Here is a 19,387-nt window from a genome sequence, read left to right on the forward strand (position 1 = left end):
TAACTGGACAATGTAATGACCCTAATGTTGTGACGACCAAGTTTAATTGTCCAACCTTAACAAGTATGATTCTCTTACTGCTCTGTGATGACACTGCCAATCCAGTCATGCAATAAAAAACCTTTCACTGAATGGACATTTAATTACAAGGCTGTAATTTTACTTGGACCAAGCCTTTCTTGTGCCTCCATGGCATGGATGCAACAATAGCCTTCCTCAGTAAATTTTTCGATTTTTATGGTTTATATTTATGTTGCAGGACTCACGCACCAACTAGTTACTCTGTTAGCAAAGATAGCTAGAGATCTAACTAACTTATTTAGTCTGAGGCACCACTTACTGATGCAAACAGTTACTATACTCAAACTGCAGTACATTTTACACCAAAAACTGTCGGGCTGTCTATCGTCTGCTTTGTAGATTGATGTGTTTTTGATTTATCAACATTACTGTCCCTACTCATCCCTAAACATCCTGCAGCTGTGTTTAAAAAAGAAAAAGAGTATTAAAAATGCATTGCGTCCAAAGATTTGCACAGGCAGGCCAGATCAAGATCTTTTCACTATATTTTCGACATGAATTTGTGAGATGCTCATACCGCTTTAGTCCACAGGGGCTGCCAAAATCAACAAAAAAATGAAAGCGCTGAGCTGCTTTAAGTTGAATTTGCTGCTTTAAGTTGAATTTGGCACATACAGTATTGACAAGGTAGTTTCTAAGCTTTTCAAAAATGCCTCTTTTGAGCATCACCTGGTGAACCCATGCACACGCACAGGCTGTGTGAGCACAAATCCCTGTAATCCTTAACAACAAAACTGACACGAAAATTGCCTGATAACTACACACACTACACTACAATTCTTTCTACTTTGGTAGAAGTGACGTTCACAGCGGTGTAATGGATGAAGGCAAGTAAGGAACCTCTGTGCACCCAATACAAGCAGCACAATGCCCCAGCGGGTGTCAGCACAAAAACAGAGCCCAAAGCCTCAACAAAAGGATGGGTCCCAGGTCACTATCTGTGGCTCTGGTCTCTGTTCCTTTGGCATCAGATATGATCTATATCAGTGTCACCCCCAAATTGCTGGAAAGCTCCTCTGGTAGCCTTCAGCCGTGAGCTGAATGTAAATGTGCATTTGACACCTCTAAATCGCTGTCATAATTCATTTCCAGAGCTCTTAAATCTCTCCCTGTCACCTGGCACCTCTGCTGTTTTCCTGTCCAAAAACAGAGCACATTAGCCTTTATTGATGCCTTTGTCCTTTGATACATAATTCATCATTCAGCAACATTTTTTTCTGAATGATCATGTATTTTTGTGAGGTTGTTCAAACATATGGATTGAAACAGACAAAAAAGAGGTCACACCTGGTGTGGTGTTATGTCGCATGCTGTATGACAGGAACAAGATAAGCCTTCTTTTTAAGTGATACAGAGCTCCACCATCACATTGCTCACAAGTTGACTATCCACATTTGTTTTTACTTGAGTCGACATTATCTGTAAAGCTTGCATCTTCATCTTCTCGTGTCAGATTCTCACTCTTAAATCAGGTGCTGTTTGGCTTGCAGCACCAGAACACAAGATGCGGTGATGTTTTGCTATGTTACAGAGTTCATCTCGAGTCATCCAACAGCTCCATTATTTAAAAATGACCCGTATTTACATTTATTGCGAAACAGCTACCTCTAGTGGTCTTACTAATTATGACGGGAGCAAAGGAGGAAGTCAGTTGACATAGTCTAAAGAGCGACAAATGCACTTAGGGAGGTTGAGGTGGCTGGGTGGTTCAAACCAAAACAGGACACTGCTATTTAAGTCAAGTGTAAAACCCAAAGTCAGCATTGACATATTTTAATTGACATAAGGTTGCATTACAAAGTTATTTATTTGAACCCAAACCTTGATATTTTTTCTGGACCTAACCAAGTAGTTTTGGTGGCTAAATCTAACCGAACTGCGTCCGTTTTCCAAATTAAATAATGAAAGCTGTCGTCGCATTTCACAAACAAACAGACCAAGGGAACAACCACTGAAACCAATAGGAAATAAAACAAACTCACAGTTTGCAAAACTGAGTGCTTCCAAAGCTGCATTACAGGAACTTTATTGATCTATCAAACCACCTTAAAAAGGCAACTTTGAAGGCTGCAGATAGTCTGCTAACCCTTTGAGCACTAGCTTTGATTAGTTGTTAGATCATACAGTAGAGGAACAACACCTCGAGAGCCAAAGGCATCACTTTCTCCAACACGATATTCATGAGCCGAAATGTTGACTTTGCAGCCAAGTTGAAGTAGATAGCTTCCAAGAAATGATAAAGACTCAAACTCTTCCACTCACTTTCAAACCTTCCCATTTCCACGCAGTCGCTGTGCCTGGCAGTACAGACAAGTTTAAATTGGTGCTGCCTCTACCACTTGGACTGCCACTGTCACTGTTACTACTATTACTGCTACTACTGCTTCTGTCATTTCTCTTACTGTTGTTCAGACAGCACTGTTCAGACTTGTATCATTACACATTTAAGCATTTAGGACATCATTTGTCTTGTTTAAATTAATGAATGCATTCATTATGAGCGATCTACATAAATTAATAAACTTGTTATTTTCTTTGTATAGACAGATTTTCAATGTTTGACTTTTTTCGCCTTGTAGAAGAGAAATATCCAAAAATCAGAGCAACGAATAAAGGACTTTTACAGAATAAGATTAAAATCAAAAAAGAGCACTGACATCGAATTGCTGCTTTCTGAGTTGTGAATAAAAATGAAATTGATGGTAAGCTAGCAGTTCACATATCTAATAAAGTCCTGTCAGCCCTTTTTTTAGGAGGAGGTTAATTCTGTTCAGCTGTGTTTGCCACAGGTTTAGTTAAAGAGCTGCCCGGCCTTCTTCCCCCCCTCGACTGTCTTCCAGCAGCGTTCTCTCTTTAAGTGGTCATGGACTGTTCCAGTGCATATAGCACAGTGAAATAGACTTTTGCTCTTTTCTTCATTGTCACAAAAGGCCAGGCACTTCACTGGAGTTCCCATTCCCCTTTTACATAGTGATAAGACAGCCATTATCCTTTGAACCTTTCTTTTCACCGAGCCAGGAGAAAAGGAAGAGTGAAAGAGAAGGAGGAGGAGGACAGAGAAAGATTTCTTCCCTGAGGTGAGCCTGGCCTCACCTCTGTGTGGCGGGCTTTTTTGTGAGCAGTGAAGAGGTCCTTAACCTTCTATCAGATGGAGGCACACAGTTGTGTTCTGCTTGAATAACTACATTGAAAAGCCCTGAAGCACGGGAGATGGTTCTATAGACTCTGCAAGTGGCAGAGAGAGAGAGACTGAGAGTGAGAGAGGGGGAGAGAGAGAGAGAGAGAGAGAGGGGGGAGACTGTATTGTATGACCTGCTGGAGTGTGACTCTCACATGATGTGCACATTCTTTGTTAAAGTGCCCATCAGTGCTTCACTGTGAATCTGTGTTCTTTGTTGTACAGGTCTCGCTGACAGGATGGTCCTCCTCTAATAATGTCACAACAACACAGTTCACACATTTATATAATACACTTCCTTTAATAGACCTCACTTCATTTTACAAAGTAACAGTCTTTCTGCTCGCAGGCTATAAATGGCTTTACAGCAGCAATACCATCAATATCAGAGTACACATATTTGAATGTCGCGTTGCATGAAGGGCTGGCGGCGGCTGATGGCTGATGATACTGTGCGGCTGTTTTTATAATTCAAGCCAGTCAGATTTCATGCGTTCGCTTGTTTACCTCAATAAAAACAATAAATCCAGTGATTGTAGTTGTGCTGACTTATAAAACAAACTAATCACATACTTCTGCAGAAGTCATAAATAGCGTTATGTTGGGTCCATTATTTTTTTTGCAGGTGCGCTTTGATGGGTTTTATGCCACCACTGAGTCACAGAGTACAAAATTGTGACTTATCAATCTCTGCTGTAACATTTCTTTGAGTCTCCTCTACTGATGCACTCAAGTAGAAGAGACTCAAAGCTCTTTCGGTTTCTGTTTCCGTATTACTGATATTAGATGATGAGGTCAAACACGATAAATGTTCGTCCCCCATGTAAATGATCACAGGCTGTCAGCGACGCTTATCAAATTAAGCGTTTACCATAGTTGGTAAACATGCCATTCAATCTTTGCTCTGCAGTGGAGCTTTCACACTGTCAGATGTGGAGACATTATAAAATGTCTCTGGTGTTGTGAGCAGAATTTCAGCAAAACGAGCTTGAATCAGTTTTTTTCTCAGATTTAATTACAGAATGGTGCATTTATCTCCTCGGGTACTTAAAGGGGCACTATGTAGTTTTGGAAAAGAAATTCAGACTCACAATTTTAATATTTACAATATTAATGAAGTAATAATACAAACTCAGGAATGTTTATCTTTTTCATAGCTGAATACACAAGCTGTTCTCAGAGGAAAATAAGGTCCTCAGAACACTGTTTGAAGCTAGAAAGGTGGCAGGGTACGCCAAATATAAACAAAGAACAAAATTAAATTGTGTTGTCCTTTAAGATCAGTTTGTTTATTCTGATTATTCCGTTATGAAAATGGGGATAGTTTATTTTGTTTGTTTGGGCCTACAAAATCAGTCAGTGAAGATATTTCTCCTCTGATTAAAAGTTATTTTCAAAAACTACATAGTGCACCTTTAATGTGTCAATAAAGTTACCATGCTGCAGAGAAATTATATAGAAGTTTCTCCGTATTCTTCAAACTCAGGCAATAAAATCCCAACCCGCTGCACTACAAATTCCATTTATCCCACTTCCTCTCACTTTAATGTGATTTTCATTAGATCACCTGGCGTGAGATGGAAGTTAGGTTACGTGACATTATAAATGTTTGTTTATAAAACTGTCGCTGCAGGTGATATTGCTTGGCAGCTTTGTATTTTTACTCAACCGTTCTATGTTTTCCCACCACACAGTCATCAGAAAGCACAATTTTAGAGATGCAGCAAACATCGTTATTTTTGTGTTTTGTGTCAGCAGAGGAAACACTTAGTGACTTTGTTAGTGTTTGTTGAATAAATAGTAAACACTTTCACCTTGATATTTTCACTGTTAAACCTCACATAGACTGCCTGCCATACTTTATCCTTCCACCTCTCCCACGTGACACACGCTCCCTTTCTCTTAGGTTTGTCTGCTTAACTCAGCCATACTATATCTATTGTTTTGTTCTGCCACAGCTGCTGCTCCGCTGTTAATTTGCAAACATTTCTGCTGCCAATGCTGCTGCAGCCGCACCTGCATCCACCTGTAGGCTCTGCTTCCCCGCCCACTTCAGGTGCTCTAAATGTGGGTATTATATTTTGCAAAATCTGGAATATTTTGGGGAGGTGCAAATAAAGTGCCGATGAGCCGCATGTGGCCTGCGAGCCGTACAGTGAGTAACCAGGTCCTACAAGCTGTGCCAGCGTCTTGTGTGCCAAATGTGTGGCAAGAGGGTGGCATGAGCAGTGTGCCAGCGCTAGTCTGCCTGGCTGCCAGGCACTTCTCTTTATCCAATCAGACAGTTCGGCTTGAGTGAGACCCCTTTTCTTGTCTCTTCCCATCTCCTCCCGAAGCTTTGTCACCCTACCATGAAAAACACAGACGCGCACTTGTGCGCACATATTTCCCCCTGCACAGCATCGAATCTCCTCGGTACACCGTTACACTTACCTAGAGACCATAACCAGTGAGCGAATGGTGCAGAGTGTTCCCTCTTTTGTTTCTGTCTGCTGCTGCTCTCTAACCCTCTGTGTTTTTTTTTCATATTCATCTCCCAAGACAAAATCACAGGCTAAATGAGCATGCCTCAGTCTGTTTTTTAAGCATTTCGTCAGAAAGCAGAGTGTGTCTAGAGATCTGTTTCTCTGGGATGTGTGAAGAAAAAATGCTGTCTGTCTGTGTGTGGCTTTATTGGACATGATGAGGGATGATATTATGGTGGATGCTGCTGCCGCTGCGGCTGTGAGATGAGGAAGGATCCCATTTGTCTCACACTCGCTTAGCGTAATGTGTCTATCTGTCATCCTCCACAAGACCGGACTTTGGTGTTCATCAAAATAAACATATTGTCCACACAGTTCTCCATTTTTTCCACTGCTTGTCATTATCGTTAACTTTCCCCCTCCTATTGCCACTTTTTCCTCACATCTTAAACAAATTCCTATATCAGTAAAAATCAGACAGAAAGGGAGCTGGTAACCTGGCAATAATCTTTAGACGGCAGAATGATTACGCAGAAGAGAGGTGCTTAGAAAGAAATAAGTGTAAAGCAGCGAGAATATATATTCTAAGAGTAATTACAGTGAGTAGAATGAGATGTGATTCAATGGGGAGAGGGTGACGTGAGCTACTTGCTGAAGAGATTAGGCTAATTTCAGTGCTTTTCTTGTGTCTTCCAGGTTGATGATGCCATGCTTATGTTTGATAAGACGACTAACAGACATAGAGGTAAGTGCACAGCGTCTGCTCTCTTTCCTCCCATTTTTTTTTTGTTCTTTCTTTCAGAAAGGTGAGAAAATAGTCATTTTATGTCCTTTTCCCCATGAGATAACACAGAACAGTTCCAATCTTACATGATATTAGCTGTACCGTCTGTTCAACAATGGGAGCGTGTCAAGGTAATCAATAAGCTGGTACGCTGTTTGGAATGTTTGAGCGTTTGGATGTTGTGTGTGTGTGTGTGCGTGTGATGATGCTGGTGTGGGTGTTTCAGAGAGGTGCTTAAAGGGTGTAAAGATTGTGAGATGGTGGGTGCTGTGCAGTCAGATAACAGCATCAGATAAGGCCCAGGAGAGGCACTGACTTTATCGCTATCTCTCATCGGCTCCTTATCTTAGATGAGGGGACGTTTCTCTCTCAAGCAGAGGACTTTCCAAAGACAGGTTTCCTCCCCTGCACCACAATGCGGCGTGGTGCATTTAAGCCAAGCCGCACGCTTACACGCCAGAGTTGACCGCCAGTAAGCACATATAGGACTGTCACTCCATCCGGAGCCCTGCGCAACGGCTGTTATTGGCGATGAGTCCTCACGTACAAGGCACGTTAAAGGAACTTTTAGGAGACAGACTGTCCCCGGCTGTGCATGTGTGTGCACGTGTCACTGCGTGCGCGAGTCGTCGACAGGCACTGACAGGTAGTTCTGCAGGAAAAAGGAGCAGGAGCAGACACTTCTCTGTTTGTCAGCAGAGCTGGCATCGCACCATCTCGCTGAAGCGGGCTGAGCACTGTTTTGCCATATAGTAAACATTTGTTTGCAGTGAGCGACTCGTCCTCTCAACCTGTATAAATGTTTAAGTGCAGTCAGCTTGGATCGAAAGCTGTATTGTTCTTTTATTTTGTGCAAACTCTCTCTCTCCGCATCCGTGTGAGTGTGTGTACTCTGTGCAGGCGAACTCTTTTGAGTCTGGTAAACAGTTTCTAAGTGTGGAACATGTGAACTATAGTGGAAGTGATCTATGGCTTTGAGGGGATTTTGATCTGTAGTGACAGAACCCAGTGTGAGGTCTGCTTTGAGACGAAGGCTTTTTTTTCTCTCTCTCTCTCTCTCTCTCTCTCCCCCTCCTGTCTGCTGCACTGCCAGCCCTCTGTGAGAGGGGATGGGCGCCACGCTCGGGGAGTGTGTTAGGCATTTGCCTTTGGGCAGTAAAATGCCCTTCAAATGAAGACAATGATGGAGAAACAGCCTCCTTGGCAATTTTTCTGATGACAGCGGACGTATTTATATTGAGTGTGACACCGAGGCAGGAGGCAGGTGCGATGCTTTCTTCAGTCGCCTTTTCGTCGTACTAGCATTTTGATATTTTGTTCCAGCAGGATTTTGAAACAGTGGACATTTGCCGCCTTCATCTGAAAAACACAACAGGTCTTCCAGATGAATTGCATAGAATATTACAGAGCCATAAGAAAGTTTGAATAATTCATCACAGCCATTGGTGTGATTGTGTAATATTAATGGCTCAGCTGCCCCGTGACCACATAGGAAAGGACGTTGAATATATTATCAGTGAAACCAGTGCCTGGCCCCGCTTTACCACTGCCTACAGATCCGGTGATGAGCATCTGGCAGCCTGCAGTCCAAATCAATTTCCCACCTGTGTTCATTTTTATCTTACAGATTGATTCATGAAAAAATAATTCCCGATCTTCCTGCTGGACTGCAATAGATAAAAATAACACATTCTTTATTTAACAATCCTAATGTTACACAGCGCAACTCTTCCAGAACCGTGGTGCCTATTTCACAATCGCAAACCCTGAAAATAACAGTTCACTTCTAATGCATTGCATTTCAAGAAAGAGCGTATTTCAACATTTGCCATTTTTTGCCTTGGTTTCTTGTTAATCTTGAATGCTGTGCAACACAGAAACATTGTTCTTTGCCAAGCTTATGTATGCATTTCAATGGGGGAGGCACAGTTTATTTTCAACGAATAAATTATTAAATATCAGCCTGATATTGGGAAATGTATATTATTTATTATTCCCTAACCCTTTTTTATTGGGTATTTAATGCATGTTTTTAATTTAATTTAAAGGTAACTCCACCAATGTTTTTCTTGGGGAGACCTACTCCTTATGTTAAAAAAAAAAGTAGTATAAAGCCTTTTGTGGCTCCAGAGGAAGCTGCATGTAATCTGATGATTAACTCCAGTGATGTCACTCAGTGGCTAAAGGTATAGTATAGGTATAGGAAGGTATAGGTGCCAGGTTTCGAAAGGGAAGATGAATTTGTGAAATAAAAAAGGTGATCATGTATCGATTTTAATCATTTGTTTTGAAACTGTCCATAATGAGTCCAACTGTGTGATAGCAGTGCAATGCTAGACCAGTGGACTGCTTTTTGAAAACCTGTAGTCTACATTACCCACAATGCAATTTAGCCACTGAGTGACATCACTGGAGGCAATTTTATGAGATTATAGGCAGCTTCCTCTGTAAACACACTTTACAAAATGTAGAATCGGTTGGTCAGAGCTATTTTTTCCCGCTACATTTTAGCCTTTCACCTTTAGGTGTGCATAAACTATAGGCTATGAACTTTTTAGAATACAAAAATCTGAGATTATCACTTATCTCATTTGCTATGAGAAGCACGTTATTATTGGTTGTTGGTATCGGCTGAAAAAACTCCCTATCATGCATCATCCCAAATTTCAACAGCAGCCTAAAAGTCTTTTCTTTTTTTTTCTTGAGGGCCTTAGTTGCTGTTTTCTGCTCAGACAAAACAAGTCGAAAAGAAATGTCCCTGAAGTCAGTGAGCATGTTATATTTACTTGAGCTTGTGTGAGAATAAAAATAATACTTCTGTCTCTACAAGCAAATTAAATACACTTTTGAGATGACATACTTACAGTGTATTACGGAGGTTTGGACAAGGTAAAATTATTCCCTGAAAAAGAACTCGGAGGGTATCTGAGGTAAAATTCACAGCAGTTAAAATGATCTGCTGTGGCTCACTTTGACTTCACATCACCTCATTTGAATGTTATCTCAGCGCCTCTTTATTTCTCCCATTAAGCTGTTTTTTTTACACACAGGCTGTATTGTATATTACTATAATGCATTGTATTTTGTATGGGAGGAGGTTATTGTGTACGAGATGCATGATCGACACTTGATTGTAAGTGTGTTTTCTTTGGGGCCGTGTTGAATTGGATAGAGGACAAACGTCACACTCCACTAGTAGCAGCATTGTCCTTCAGACGGTCCCTGTGAGGCTGGCGAAACGACAGCCAGAGGAGACATTCTCTACCCTTCTCGTTTTCTCTGTACTTTTTTTCCCCCTCTCCCCTCTATCTCTCCCAGTCATTCAGTCTTATTCTTTCTTCCTTTTCTTTCCTCACTATTTCTGTCCCCACGCCGTCTCCCCACCCTGCCTGTCTTCGCCATCTCTCCATTTCTCTCGTCTTTCTCCTCTCTGTCTCTCCTGCTAGAGGACACTCGCTGTAAGCAAAGCTCCTCACAAAGGCACACGCTGCACACCATCTCCTTGGCATTTAAAGGAGTAGAATACGGCCAATTGTGTTGGAAATTGAACTCTCTAAAGCCTCCCTTCCCACTGCAGCAGTTCATTGTGGGTGAGTTCAGTGTCTTTGGTGAGCAGCTTGGGCTGTCCAGAGGTTGATGCCAGAGGGCGCCTATTGTTCCATGTTCCACTGCAGTGTCCCTGCCACCCCGCCTCCCTTCAACCTTCCCTTCTTCTCCTGACACTCGTTTTGTGACTGAAAAGAGGAAATCAGGAATGTGTATTTCACATTTTTTTTTTTTTTTTTTTTTTTATATATCTGGAGTTTATTCAGCAGTGTAGGAGGTCCAGAATATATTAGTGCGTGCTCCAAATCACAAGCTATGTCGTGAGACAAGGAGTCACGGACTACACACATCAGTCGTCATTCCCACCACCCTCAACATGACTTCACATGCCACCCCTGGATGACAGGACGAGCTATACGGGTGGGAAATAAAAGCTTTTGGAATAGCCCTGAGTCAAAATCATTCTGTCATCCGTTGCCTACCCCCGTCCTGCAGGCTGACATTTTATCTATGATCTAAGATGTGATTTTACTGTCAAACACAATTGGTAGTGCCAAGGAGAGTGTTGCTGAGGTGAGAAAAATGGCATCTCCTCGAGGAGAGGATGGAGACTATGATGAAAGAGTGGCAACTATCAGTGTTCGGGTTTAATTTGTGAGTAAAAGGTACAGTAGATGATGGATGAATTCTTTGTCCTGCTACTCGTACGCATCCTTTATTAAGTGCCACTCTGCCGAGGCGTAATTAGCCCTCCTTCTCCTCTTCATCAACACATCTCTCCGTAGCGTAATTCCACGCACATAATCCACGCAGGACCTTTTCGAGGGGGAATATATGGTATAGATACACAGTCGCTCTGATTTGATTGTTCACAAGCAGCTTCTCAGCATCACGCCTAATCCACACGAATCCAAAAAAGATAAGTATATACAATGCAAATTAGTACATTGCAATCCCAATGCTAAATTACACTCTTAGGATTGTAAGTAGCTGATTAATTGGGTCAAAACTGCATGCCACAAAGATTGTTTGATTCATGCTCTGCTAAAAAAGGTCTGTACTGCTAAAACATCAGTGTCAGCCCTGCAGTTTTCGTCAAGTTTTTTAGTTTTTAACAAGTTTGTAGTTAATTACTGCAAGTTAAGATATTGAAGGTGGCACCTATATCGTGCACATGTTCTCTCTCACCTTTTTTTTTAATTACACCATTAAGAAAGATGATGAAACCCCTCTGTAATTTCTTTCGTATTGTTTTACAATAGTTTGTAACCAGACAGCACCCATTAGTGTAGCTTTATAATGACTGTGTGACTGATTGTAAGCCAAATTCCTGCTTTATTTGAATGATGCAAGTAATAGTAATGCGCAACAGTGCTGGGGACCAGGATAAAGAAACTGGAGGCTGGATTGTTTCAGTCACAAGGCTGCTTTTGTACGAGCGAGCCACTGAGCGGGACACATATTAGAAGCCATGTTCCTGGAGAAGAAGGGGATTCTTGGGTTTTTTTGCGAGGACGGGGCAGAGGCTGTGTGAATTTGTGTATAGCCCCCGTTTGTTTTTTTGTTTTTTTTCCACAGGCTTAAAGGGCTGGTTTTCTTCTTGGCAGACAAACAGAAGACTGCATTGTGTGTGTCTGTAATCTCTTTACCTGGATTGGCAGCAAAGCTAGCAAGTGCAGCTCCCAGTGTGGAATTGGCACTGAGGAGTCAATGTCACACTGAGCGAGCCGCCTTCCAAACAACCAAAAAACTGGTTGTGTGTCTGTGAGACTGTGTGTGGATGACAGCATGCAATTTTTTTTTTCTATCTGTGTGTCTTTGTTCATTTCATAGGTGGATTTTTCAGCTCCTGCATAAGCAATGTGGACAATAAGCCCAAGCCTATGCATATGCAGGAAAGTCAAACTTTCTAGCACTATCATATTATTATTATTATTATTATTATTATTATTATTTTTTAGTGGTTGTGCTGTTTTGTGTGTGTTTGTCGCAATTTCAATACAATGCTTTATAGAGCAAGAGCCTTTGCTCCAGGATACACAAGCTCCTACTGTAACAAAGGCTTGAGTGGTATTAGGTGTCATTATACACCAACTATTTGACACAAATTCGCCTCTCCCACCTCACTGGGTGAGAAGAAAAAAATAATTGGCCTCATTATCTTTCATCTCTTTGGCATATTACATTCATTATTTTATACAAAGACTGCCAGTATGAGTCCTGTAACCTGGGAAGCTGAGCTGCGCCTCCACAGGTTAAATGTTGCTCCCTGAAAAGCTCCGGTATTTGACGTCACCACAATGCCTCATCAGCCACCGGTGCTAGGGATTGAACATGGCCGACTGAGCAGAGGATGTCTGTCTGCAAAGTGATTGCTGGCTCATTGACTGAGTAGGAGAGGAGGAGAAAAAGGGGGGAGTGGGGGAAGGAAACAAGTACAGTTAGAGAAGAAATGGGAAGGAAAAGAGGAGGATGGAAAGAAAGGGCAAACTGAGCACAAGAAAAGCGGGGAAAAAGTAGAATGAAGGCATGGCGAGGGGAGAAAAATGGAAGGAAATAAAGAAAAAGGAGAGTGCCTCAGTGGGAAGCCTTCCCCTGCTGGCTCCTCTGGCTGGAAGCTGCTGCCGATGGCTTCAAAAGAGCGCCAGGCAGTCTAGGCCTCCGCTTCTAGCAATTAGAGATCACTCCAGCGGATGCCTCCTGGCCAGCCTGCAAATCCCTCAAAAATACCCTCTGATTACTACTGTAGGACACAGGCTGTTTACCAAATGGATCTAGCACTGCTGAGAGTGAGGTTTGATAATGCCTCCTTTTGTTCAGGCAAGAGAGGGAGCAGGGTCATTTGAGTTTTAAAGATGGCGCGACTTGAGAGATGAATTTCCGCCAAGAGAAAGAAGAAAAAGTTGACCGATTCTTTAATTTCTCATCCAAATAGCCCTGTGAGCAAATGGCCAGTGATTTTTTTTTTTTTTTTTTTTGTCATGTTGTTTTTTTTGTTGGGGGGGTTTACAAGAGAATAAAACCTATTTGGACAGATAATCAAATAACAGGCTTTCCACCAGCGCTTTACAAGAGCCAGGTCTTCTTTGATGGTTAATATCCTCCACTGCCAATCCCTTTTTAAACAACTGAATCCCTGTAGGTTCAGCGGGAGGTGTAGTGTTTACAGATCGCAGCTCCTCTGTGCTGTGTGACTACTGTATAGCAGCACTGATGCAGAGTAAAACAATCAACCGCCGTGCCTGACTTAACTGATTGACACAGCGTTGGCATCAAGTGGGATCAGATATCCCGGCACTTTTCCCTGCGACGCTTCAGCGACGTATTCCTCATCGTATTCTCCCACCTTGACAGACCTGATATTAGCGATTAGTGTGAATGTCATTTAAATGGCAGAGCTAATCATACACTCCGGGTCTACCTCCACCTGAGGGCCCCTCGCCTTGGCCTAATCACAGTGACAAAGGAAATGATGTGTTTAGCCACTCTTAATAACTGCTCCAGCTCATCAGCTCCTAGACGAGCTGGCAACCCCTGCACCTCGCTGGGGAGGCATAGCACAAGGCGGGGGAGCCTGGCCTCTGGCCCTGCTCCATCCTCCTCGGGGTGTTTGTTGTGATCCACGTCCTGACACCAGTGACCCAAAAGACTCACCTCCGTATCGACACCGGCGCTACAGTAGTAGCTGTTTACATTCCTGCTTGTACTCTGCAATGAGCCCACGGAGACGTACTTGACAGGTAGGTGATTAAACAGTAGAGGAACCTCCCCTCCTTGTCACCTGTCGGTCTTCTCCTGACATCTGCCCCTCCTATCACTTTTGCATGTCGTAGTGTGTACGGGTGTGTGTTTTTAGGCTCTACTTTGCCAGACCGGATGGGTTTGGTTTTGAATTAAGAGTCTGCTGTGCAGGCCCTGCATGACCATTGCAAGAGGATGGAGGATGAAGGCAGGAGATTGTGGAAGAAAGCCTGGGGTTTTAATCTCTTCCCCATGTTTATCTCGCCACCAGGAGACAAACCATGTGCCATTAAAAACATCAGCTGCTCCCACTGGTTGGCTGCGCGGCCGCACCTCTGAAGACGTTTGAAGGACAAAATGAAAGCGACAAAAAAAAAAAAAAAATGTGCAGAAAAGCATATTTGTGTATGATAGGCACGGTCTGATTTCATGCATGTGCATGCAATGGAAAGCCATATTGATTGGAACTTTCCTGGGATATGCAGGATATGTGAAAGACACACAGCGAGGCCACACTGCATATTTGCAGTACGCTATATTCTTTCCTAAACGCAGAAAAGAATGTATTTGAACAAAAATAAGCAAACATCTTTGGCCTCAGCTGCCACGGGGAATCAGTCTCTTCAGGAAATGAAAATGCCAGCATGGAATTGTCATCATATTGAGAGTTAGCCAACCTCTGACCTTGTAATACCCCCACAGCTTCTCTATTTGTGACCTGCTGGATGCTCTTAGAAAGTGAAACCATCGGGGAGGATCTACTGCTCACATCATCATTCTCAGAACACCTAATAGTGGATTTACCAAGGTTAAACCTCCTGTGAGATTGCAACCGCCGTCACCTGGAATACTGAGTTTACCACCGCACACACGCACGGATACAAAACATGAGACACGCATTCGCATAGCTCGCGTGAGCCACACGTACGCACGCAAGCTTGTTTGAAATTACATTCTTCACGGACAAGCACACCTAAATCTGGATAATATGTAGCTATTTTAAAGTGTCAAAGTCAAGACATCTAAACGAAGGTACGTCGATACAATTTATTACATGAATATTGTTTTTACCTCTAATGTGCATGAGACTGTCACAGAGACAGACAGGGGAAGTGGAAGCTTCCCTCCGCATTGTCCCCTGTATTTACAGCCTGATTGGTGCCTACCCAGGCGTCTTACAGCTGAGCGCAGCACATGAGGGAATTAGCTAAGTGTCTGTTGTGCAGTGTTAGTAAAATGTGTCGCTTCTTGTCTTTGTAACATTTTTAAAACATGCTGATCACATGGGCCTGTTTTTTGATGGCCTTCACGCCCACAGATGCACAGCACAAACATCTGCAGTCCACACAGTCCTCTTTTGAACAGTAAAGCACTTTCAGAGATCTTTTTTTTTATAAAAGGCTGAGAAATATCTACCAATTTAAGTGTTTTAAAAAAACCAAAAAAAAAACCAGATTCAATAATAAGAGAAATGCGGTTCCTTTTGTTGTACGTGAAAATGAATGTGTTATATTTACTCATCTGAGAATCCAATAACTGCAATAAAAGAGTGAGCTTAGAATTTATTGTCTCCATCTTTTTAACAGCTTTATAGCAACTGTCAGATGTTTCTTATGCTGATATACAGAATCTGATATGTCATAACATTCCTCAGTGCCATGGACAGTCTCTGACTTATGCACTTAAGAGGTACAGAGAGATTAATTTAGACGACAAAGATGGCATTTAAAATTAGTCACTGGTGTTTTACCTTTAAAACCCCCCACAATTATTAGCTGTTTTGTTGAGTGGTATGTGTCTCTGTACTACACCCCATTTACACCTGGTATGAAAAACAAGGTTCAGATTATCCAGATCTCGGTCCTCCAGAGTAAAACCTATGTGTGTGTAATATGAGGTGGTGGCAAATCAGCCCCAGACACCATTTAAAAAATCATTGTTTTGTGAGTTGTTTTGTTATTGGAAACTTTATAAACTTGTGAAATGCTGTCTATGGTTAATTTATCAATTTTGTCACTTCCATTGCATAGAGTAGACATATAATAAGTAAGAGGCGTGTCTTCGCAGCCTTCTCACTTGCTCAGTATCCAAATTTAAGGGTGCAATATGGAAGAATCGACCACCTGTCGAATTCATAATCCAAACAAACTGGGGGAAGCATATCTCCAGAGTAATCGCTAACTGCTGCTAACTGTAGCTGCCATTGGCTAGTTAGCACAGGAGCTTTTGAGCGTGAGAGCCAGGGCTAGCTCGTTAGCGCGCTAGCTTCAGTAGACATTTCTGCAACAATACAAAGACATCCTAACAGCAAAACAGTTTTTTCTTCATGATGTGTTGATAATTTTAGTTAACATTTGAAGGTTTTCAACAAGGAAATATACATAATGCACCGTCAGACAACACTAAAAACTAAAATAAAAAAAAATGTTTCCATGTCATGTTGTTTACAGATACCAGTACATTGTATGTGTGGTGTTTACCCCGACCTAAGACCGGTAAACAGTGCAAGCCAGGCTTACTCCAGATGTGGTCAGGCGGATTCAAACATGAAGTATTTACACCTTGCAGTTTAATTTTCCTCAATACAATTCCAGTAAAAGAAGACAACATAAAACCATAGTCTCAAGTCTCAGCACAATTGCTTTTAAGTCTGTGCTTTTACTGTCCCTCTTAAGTGTAATGGTGGTCAGAATGCTCCAACCCACACGGCCGAAAATCACAATCAGCCGCTTGAACCGCAGCAATCACTTCTCACAGAAAGATTGCGAGCTGAATTAGATTACATCACCCCCAGTCCAGGCATCTAATCTTAGATTAAAGCGAAAAGGAACAATCTCTGGTTCCTTTCATATGTGTTTTTTGGTCTTTTTCTTCAAGCTTTGTGGGTCAAACTGAGTGTCTTATGTCATTGCTAAGTGTTTAAACTGAGATGCCAGTCATCCCCAAAAGCAAGCATTTCAAAGCAATCCTCCCACCTCCATCTATCCTGGCATGCTGTCCTGTCGTTTGATGTTTATTTGACCAACTTTTACCACGTAGGCCCCTGCTGTAGTTGCAGCTGATTGGCCTCCCACCGCCGTGCTGGTTTACCACTTAAACAGTTGTAGGAGGCTCTTTTGAAGTGGAAGAGCTTTTTATACAGAAGCAGCCAAAACAATCATAGCACTGCAGGGTACATCCTGGCAATGACTTGTATGTTGCCAGACAAGATAGACTTGCTTTTGTGCCTCTTGTTTTTTTCTTTCTTTTTTTTAAGTGTGTAGCTGAAAAAAAAAAAAAAAAAGCAGCGAAAAGAGCAATTTTGTCTGCCGTCATGAACAATGAAGCATCGGTAATAACCAGCGACTCAGAGGGGGCACATGGTGTCTGTCCTCATATTCACCAGCAGCCTTCAGGCGGCCTCATGTATTTGTAAGAACTAGGAACTTGACATGTCTGAAACTGACACACAAACACACTTAAACCACACGACGATCTCGCCACGATGGCAATAAAGATGCATTTACATATGCCGTGCTCCTTTACATCATGAGCGCGCAGCTGCTGTGATGACCTGTGATGGCCAGTGTTATGTATGTATGTGTGTGTGCGTCTGTGTGTGTGTATGTGTGAGTGAGTGTGCCTCCACACCGTAATAAGGGTTGCCTAGCCAAGCGTAAGTGTCAGGGTGGAGATGCCTGGCTCATTAGGTACCATGGCAGGATAATGTATGAACAGAGCTCGCGAGGAGAGAGTGAGCAAGAGAGAAAGAGGGAAGCAGCCATTGTTCTTTCTCTTCTCTCCTCTCTGTCTCTCCCCGCCGCCTGCTCCTCCTCCTCTTCCTTCCCCGCTGCCAGTTTCTTCTTTGTGTGTGCGCGCCTGGGGATATTTAGGCTCCCTGGTCACATTATGCCCTGTTTTTTGATGCAGAGCTGCCACTCCATGGGTTTATACCATTTACTCATAAATGAATTTATTTATTGGTTTATTAAATTTAATTCATTGCGTCTTGCATGATGCTTGTTTTTGCGGCTCTGTTGCTCGATTGACAGGTTGCCAGTCATGGTAAGATCCCATATCCCATCGGCGTCATGCAGCAGCACGTTGCTAATTGAGTTGAATGCGTAGCTCGTCTCTCCTCAGTGAATCCATCTGTCGCCGTCTTGTCATCAGTTTGTTCGCACTTGACAGGTTCCAAGTCGCTCTTTGTGTGTTTAACTGTGCGCTCCTGTGTAGGTGTGCTGTGTGTTCTTACTAATGCAAAGGTGTGTGTGTGTGTGTGTGTGTGGGTGTAGTACAATTGCCATATAAAATGGGTGGCTGCCTAGGGCCCATTTTCTGTATGATGTGCAGAGTCCCACAGAGAACAAGCCCTCAGCCAGCCACCCTCTTTATATGACATTGTCCACTACACGCATATTTATACACAAACAAGCAAAATCTCAGCTGATGCACACGAGCGCGATGCATAATGATCTGCAATAAAACTGTATTTGTGAAATTACAGGGGTCAGGGGTGACATCTGACATCATTAGGCTTATTTTTTTTTTTTGGGCTAATGCAGCTTTCCCCGGCAAAAAACCTCACAGCTGTAAGAGACCCTTGACATGGCAGCCCATCAGTAGTTCATGAGGTTACAAAGGAATGCGTGTGGGATGATGCTATGGTTAATAAGCCTTGCGCTCAGTTGCCTTTGTTTGGGCTTTGCCTCCATGGAATTGGCAGTGTAATTGGAGAGAAAGGGGCTACTTTGTGTTTGTTTAGACTTGTTTGTTTGTGTGTTCATTCATGTAGCAAGCACATGGTCGCGTGAATGTGTGCTTTTTGTTCCAGATCTACATTGGGCTCGAGCTTAGAGAGAGTTAACTTAAAAGACAGAGTGTCTGTGTGATGTGTTCCCTCCATCAGTAGATAGATGACGTCTACAGTGTATTTTACAGCCGCACCTTCATCACTGTCTTTCATCGCCGCTTCCAGCCTCTCCCTCCGCTCCCCCCGCGCTCTGTTCTCTCAAAGTTGAGCGCGCGAGGACAAGATAGAAAGAGAGACATGAAGAGAACACGGAGGAGGAGAAGGTGTGCGTCGGCGTGTACGTTGATGGGACTTCACACGGCGCCGTGTGTCCTGGCTTTGATACTGTACGAGCATGCTGTAAGACGAGGGCGAATAAAGACGGGGCTGTTTGAAAGAGGAGGTTCACCGCACTCGTCTGTCAGCAAAGCTTTGGGAGGGGATTCTGTCTAGAGGAGAGCCTTGAATATTCTGCAGGCCTCGAGTGTTTCTCGATACCTCCAGAGGCAGTTTTTCCGCCTGCCTGTGTGCGAGCGATCGCGTCTCGCTGTGTTTGTGTACTTGAAGCACGTGGGAGCGAACTTCTTACGCACTACAAATGAGCAGCTGCCTTATCATCAATCCCGCCTTTCACGCTTATGTGAACTTTATTATAACAGATACTTGCATACGCCGAGCGCATGTGCACGCGCACATACAACCGCACGTGCGCGCCCCTCTTTCCAAACTGCCACAGTTGAAGAGCAGTTGCATCAAAGGCAGCTGTCTCTCATCTCGCTTTATCTCCGTCATCTTTTCCTCGCTTTCTCTTTCTCGCCTCT

The 19,387-nt window shown here is 42.9% G+C and overlaps 1 protein-coding gene across 10 annotated transcripts in view; it reads left to right on the forward strand.

The window, feature by feature from the left end:
- LOC311269238 (RNA-binding protein Musashi homolog 2) overlaps window positions 1-19,387 on the forward strand; it is a 260,575-nt gene that overhangs the window by 136,154 nt on the left and 105,034 nt on the right. For all 10 annotated transcript variants that reach the window (XM_084373282.1, XM_084373283.1, XM_084373280.1 and 7 more), the window contains exon 7: window positions 6,421-6,469. In XM_084373282.1, the coding sequence (XP_084229408.1) occupies window positions 6,421-6,469 (49 nt within the window). The remainder of the gene's footprint in view (window positions 1-6,420; window positions 6,470-19,387) is intronic.

This window comes from Pagrus pagrus (assembly GCF_965226575.1).
Source record: "Pagrus pagrus genome assembly, chromosome: 14".
In the NCBI taxonomy this organism is placed as follows: Eukaryota; Metazoa; Chordata; class Actinopteri; order Spariformes; family Sparidae; genus Pagrus; species Pagrus pagrus.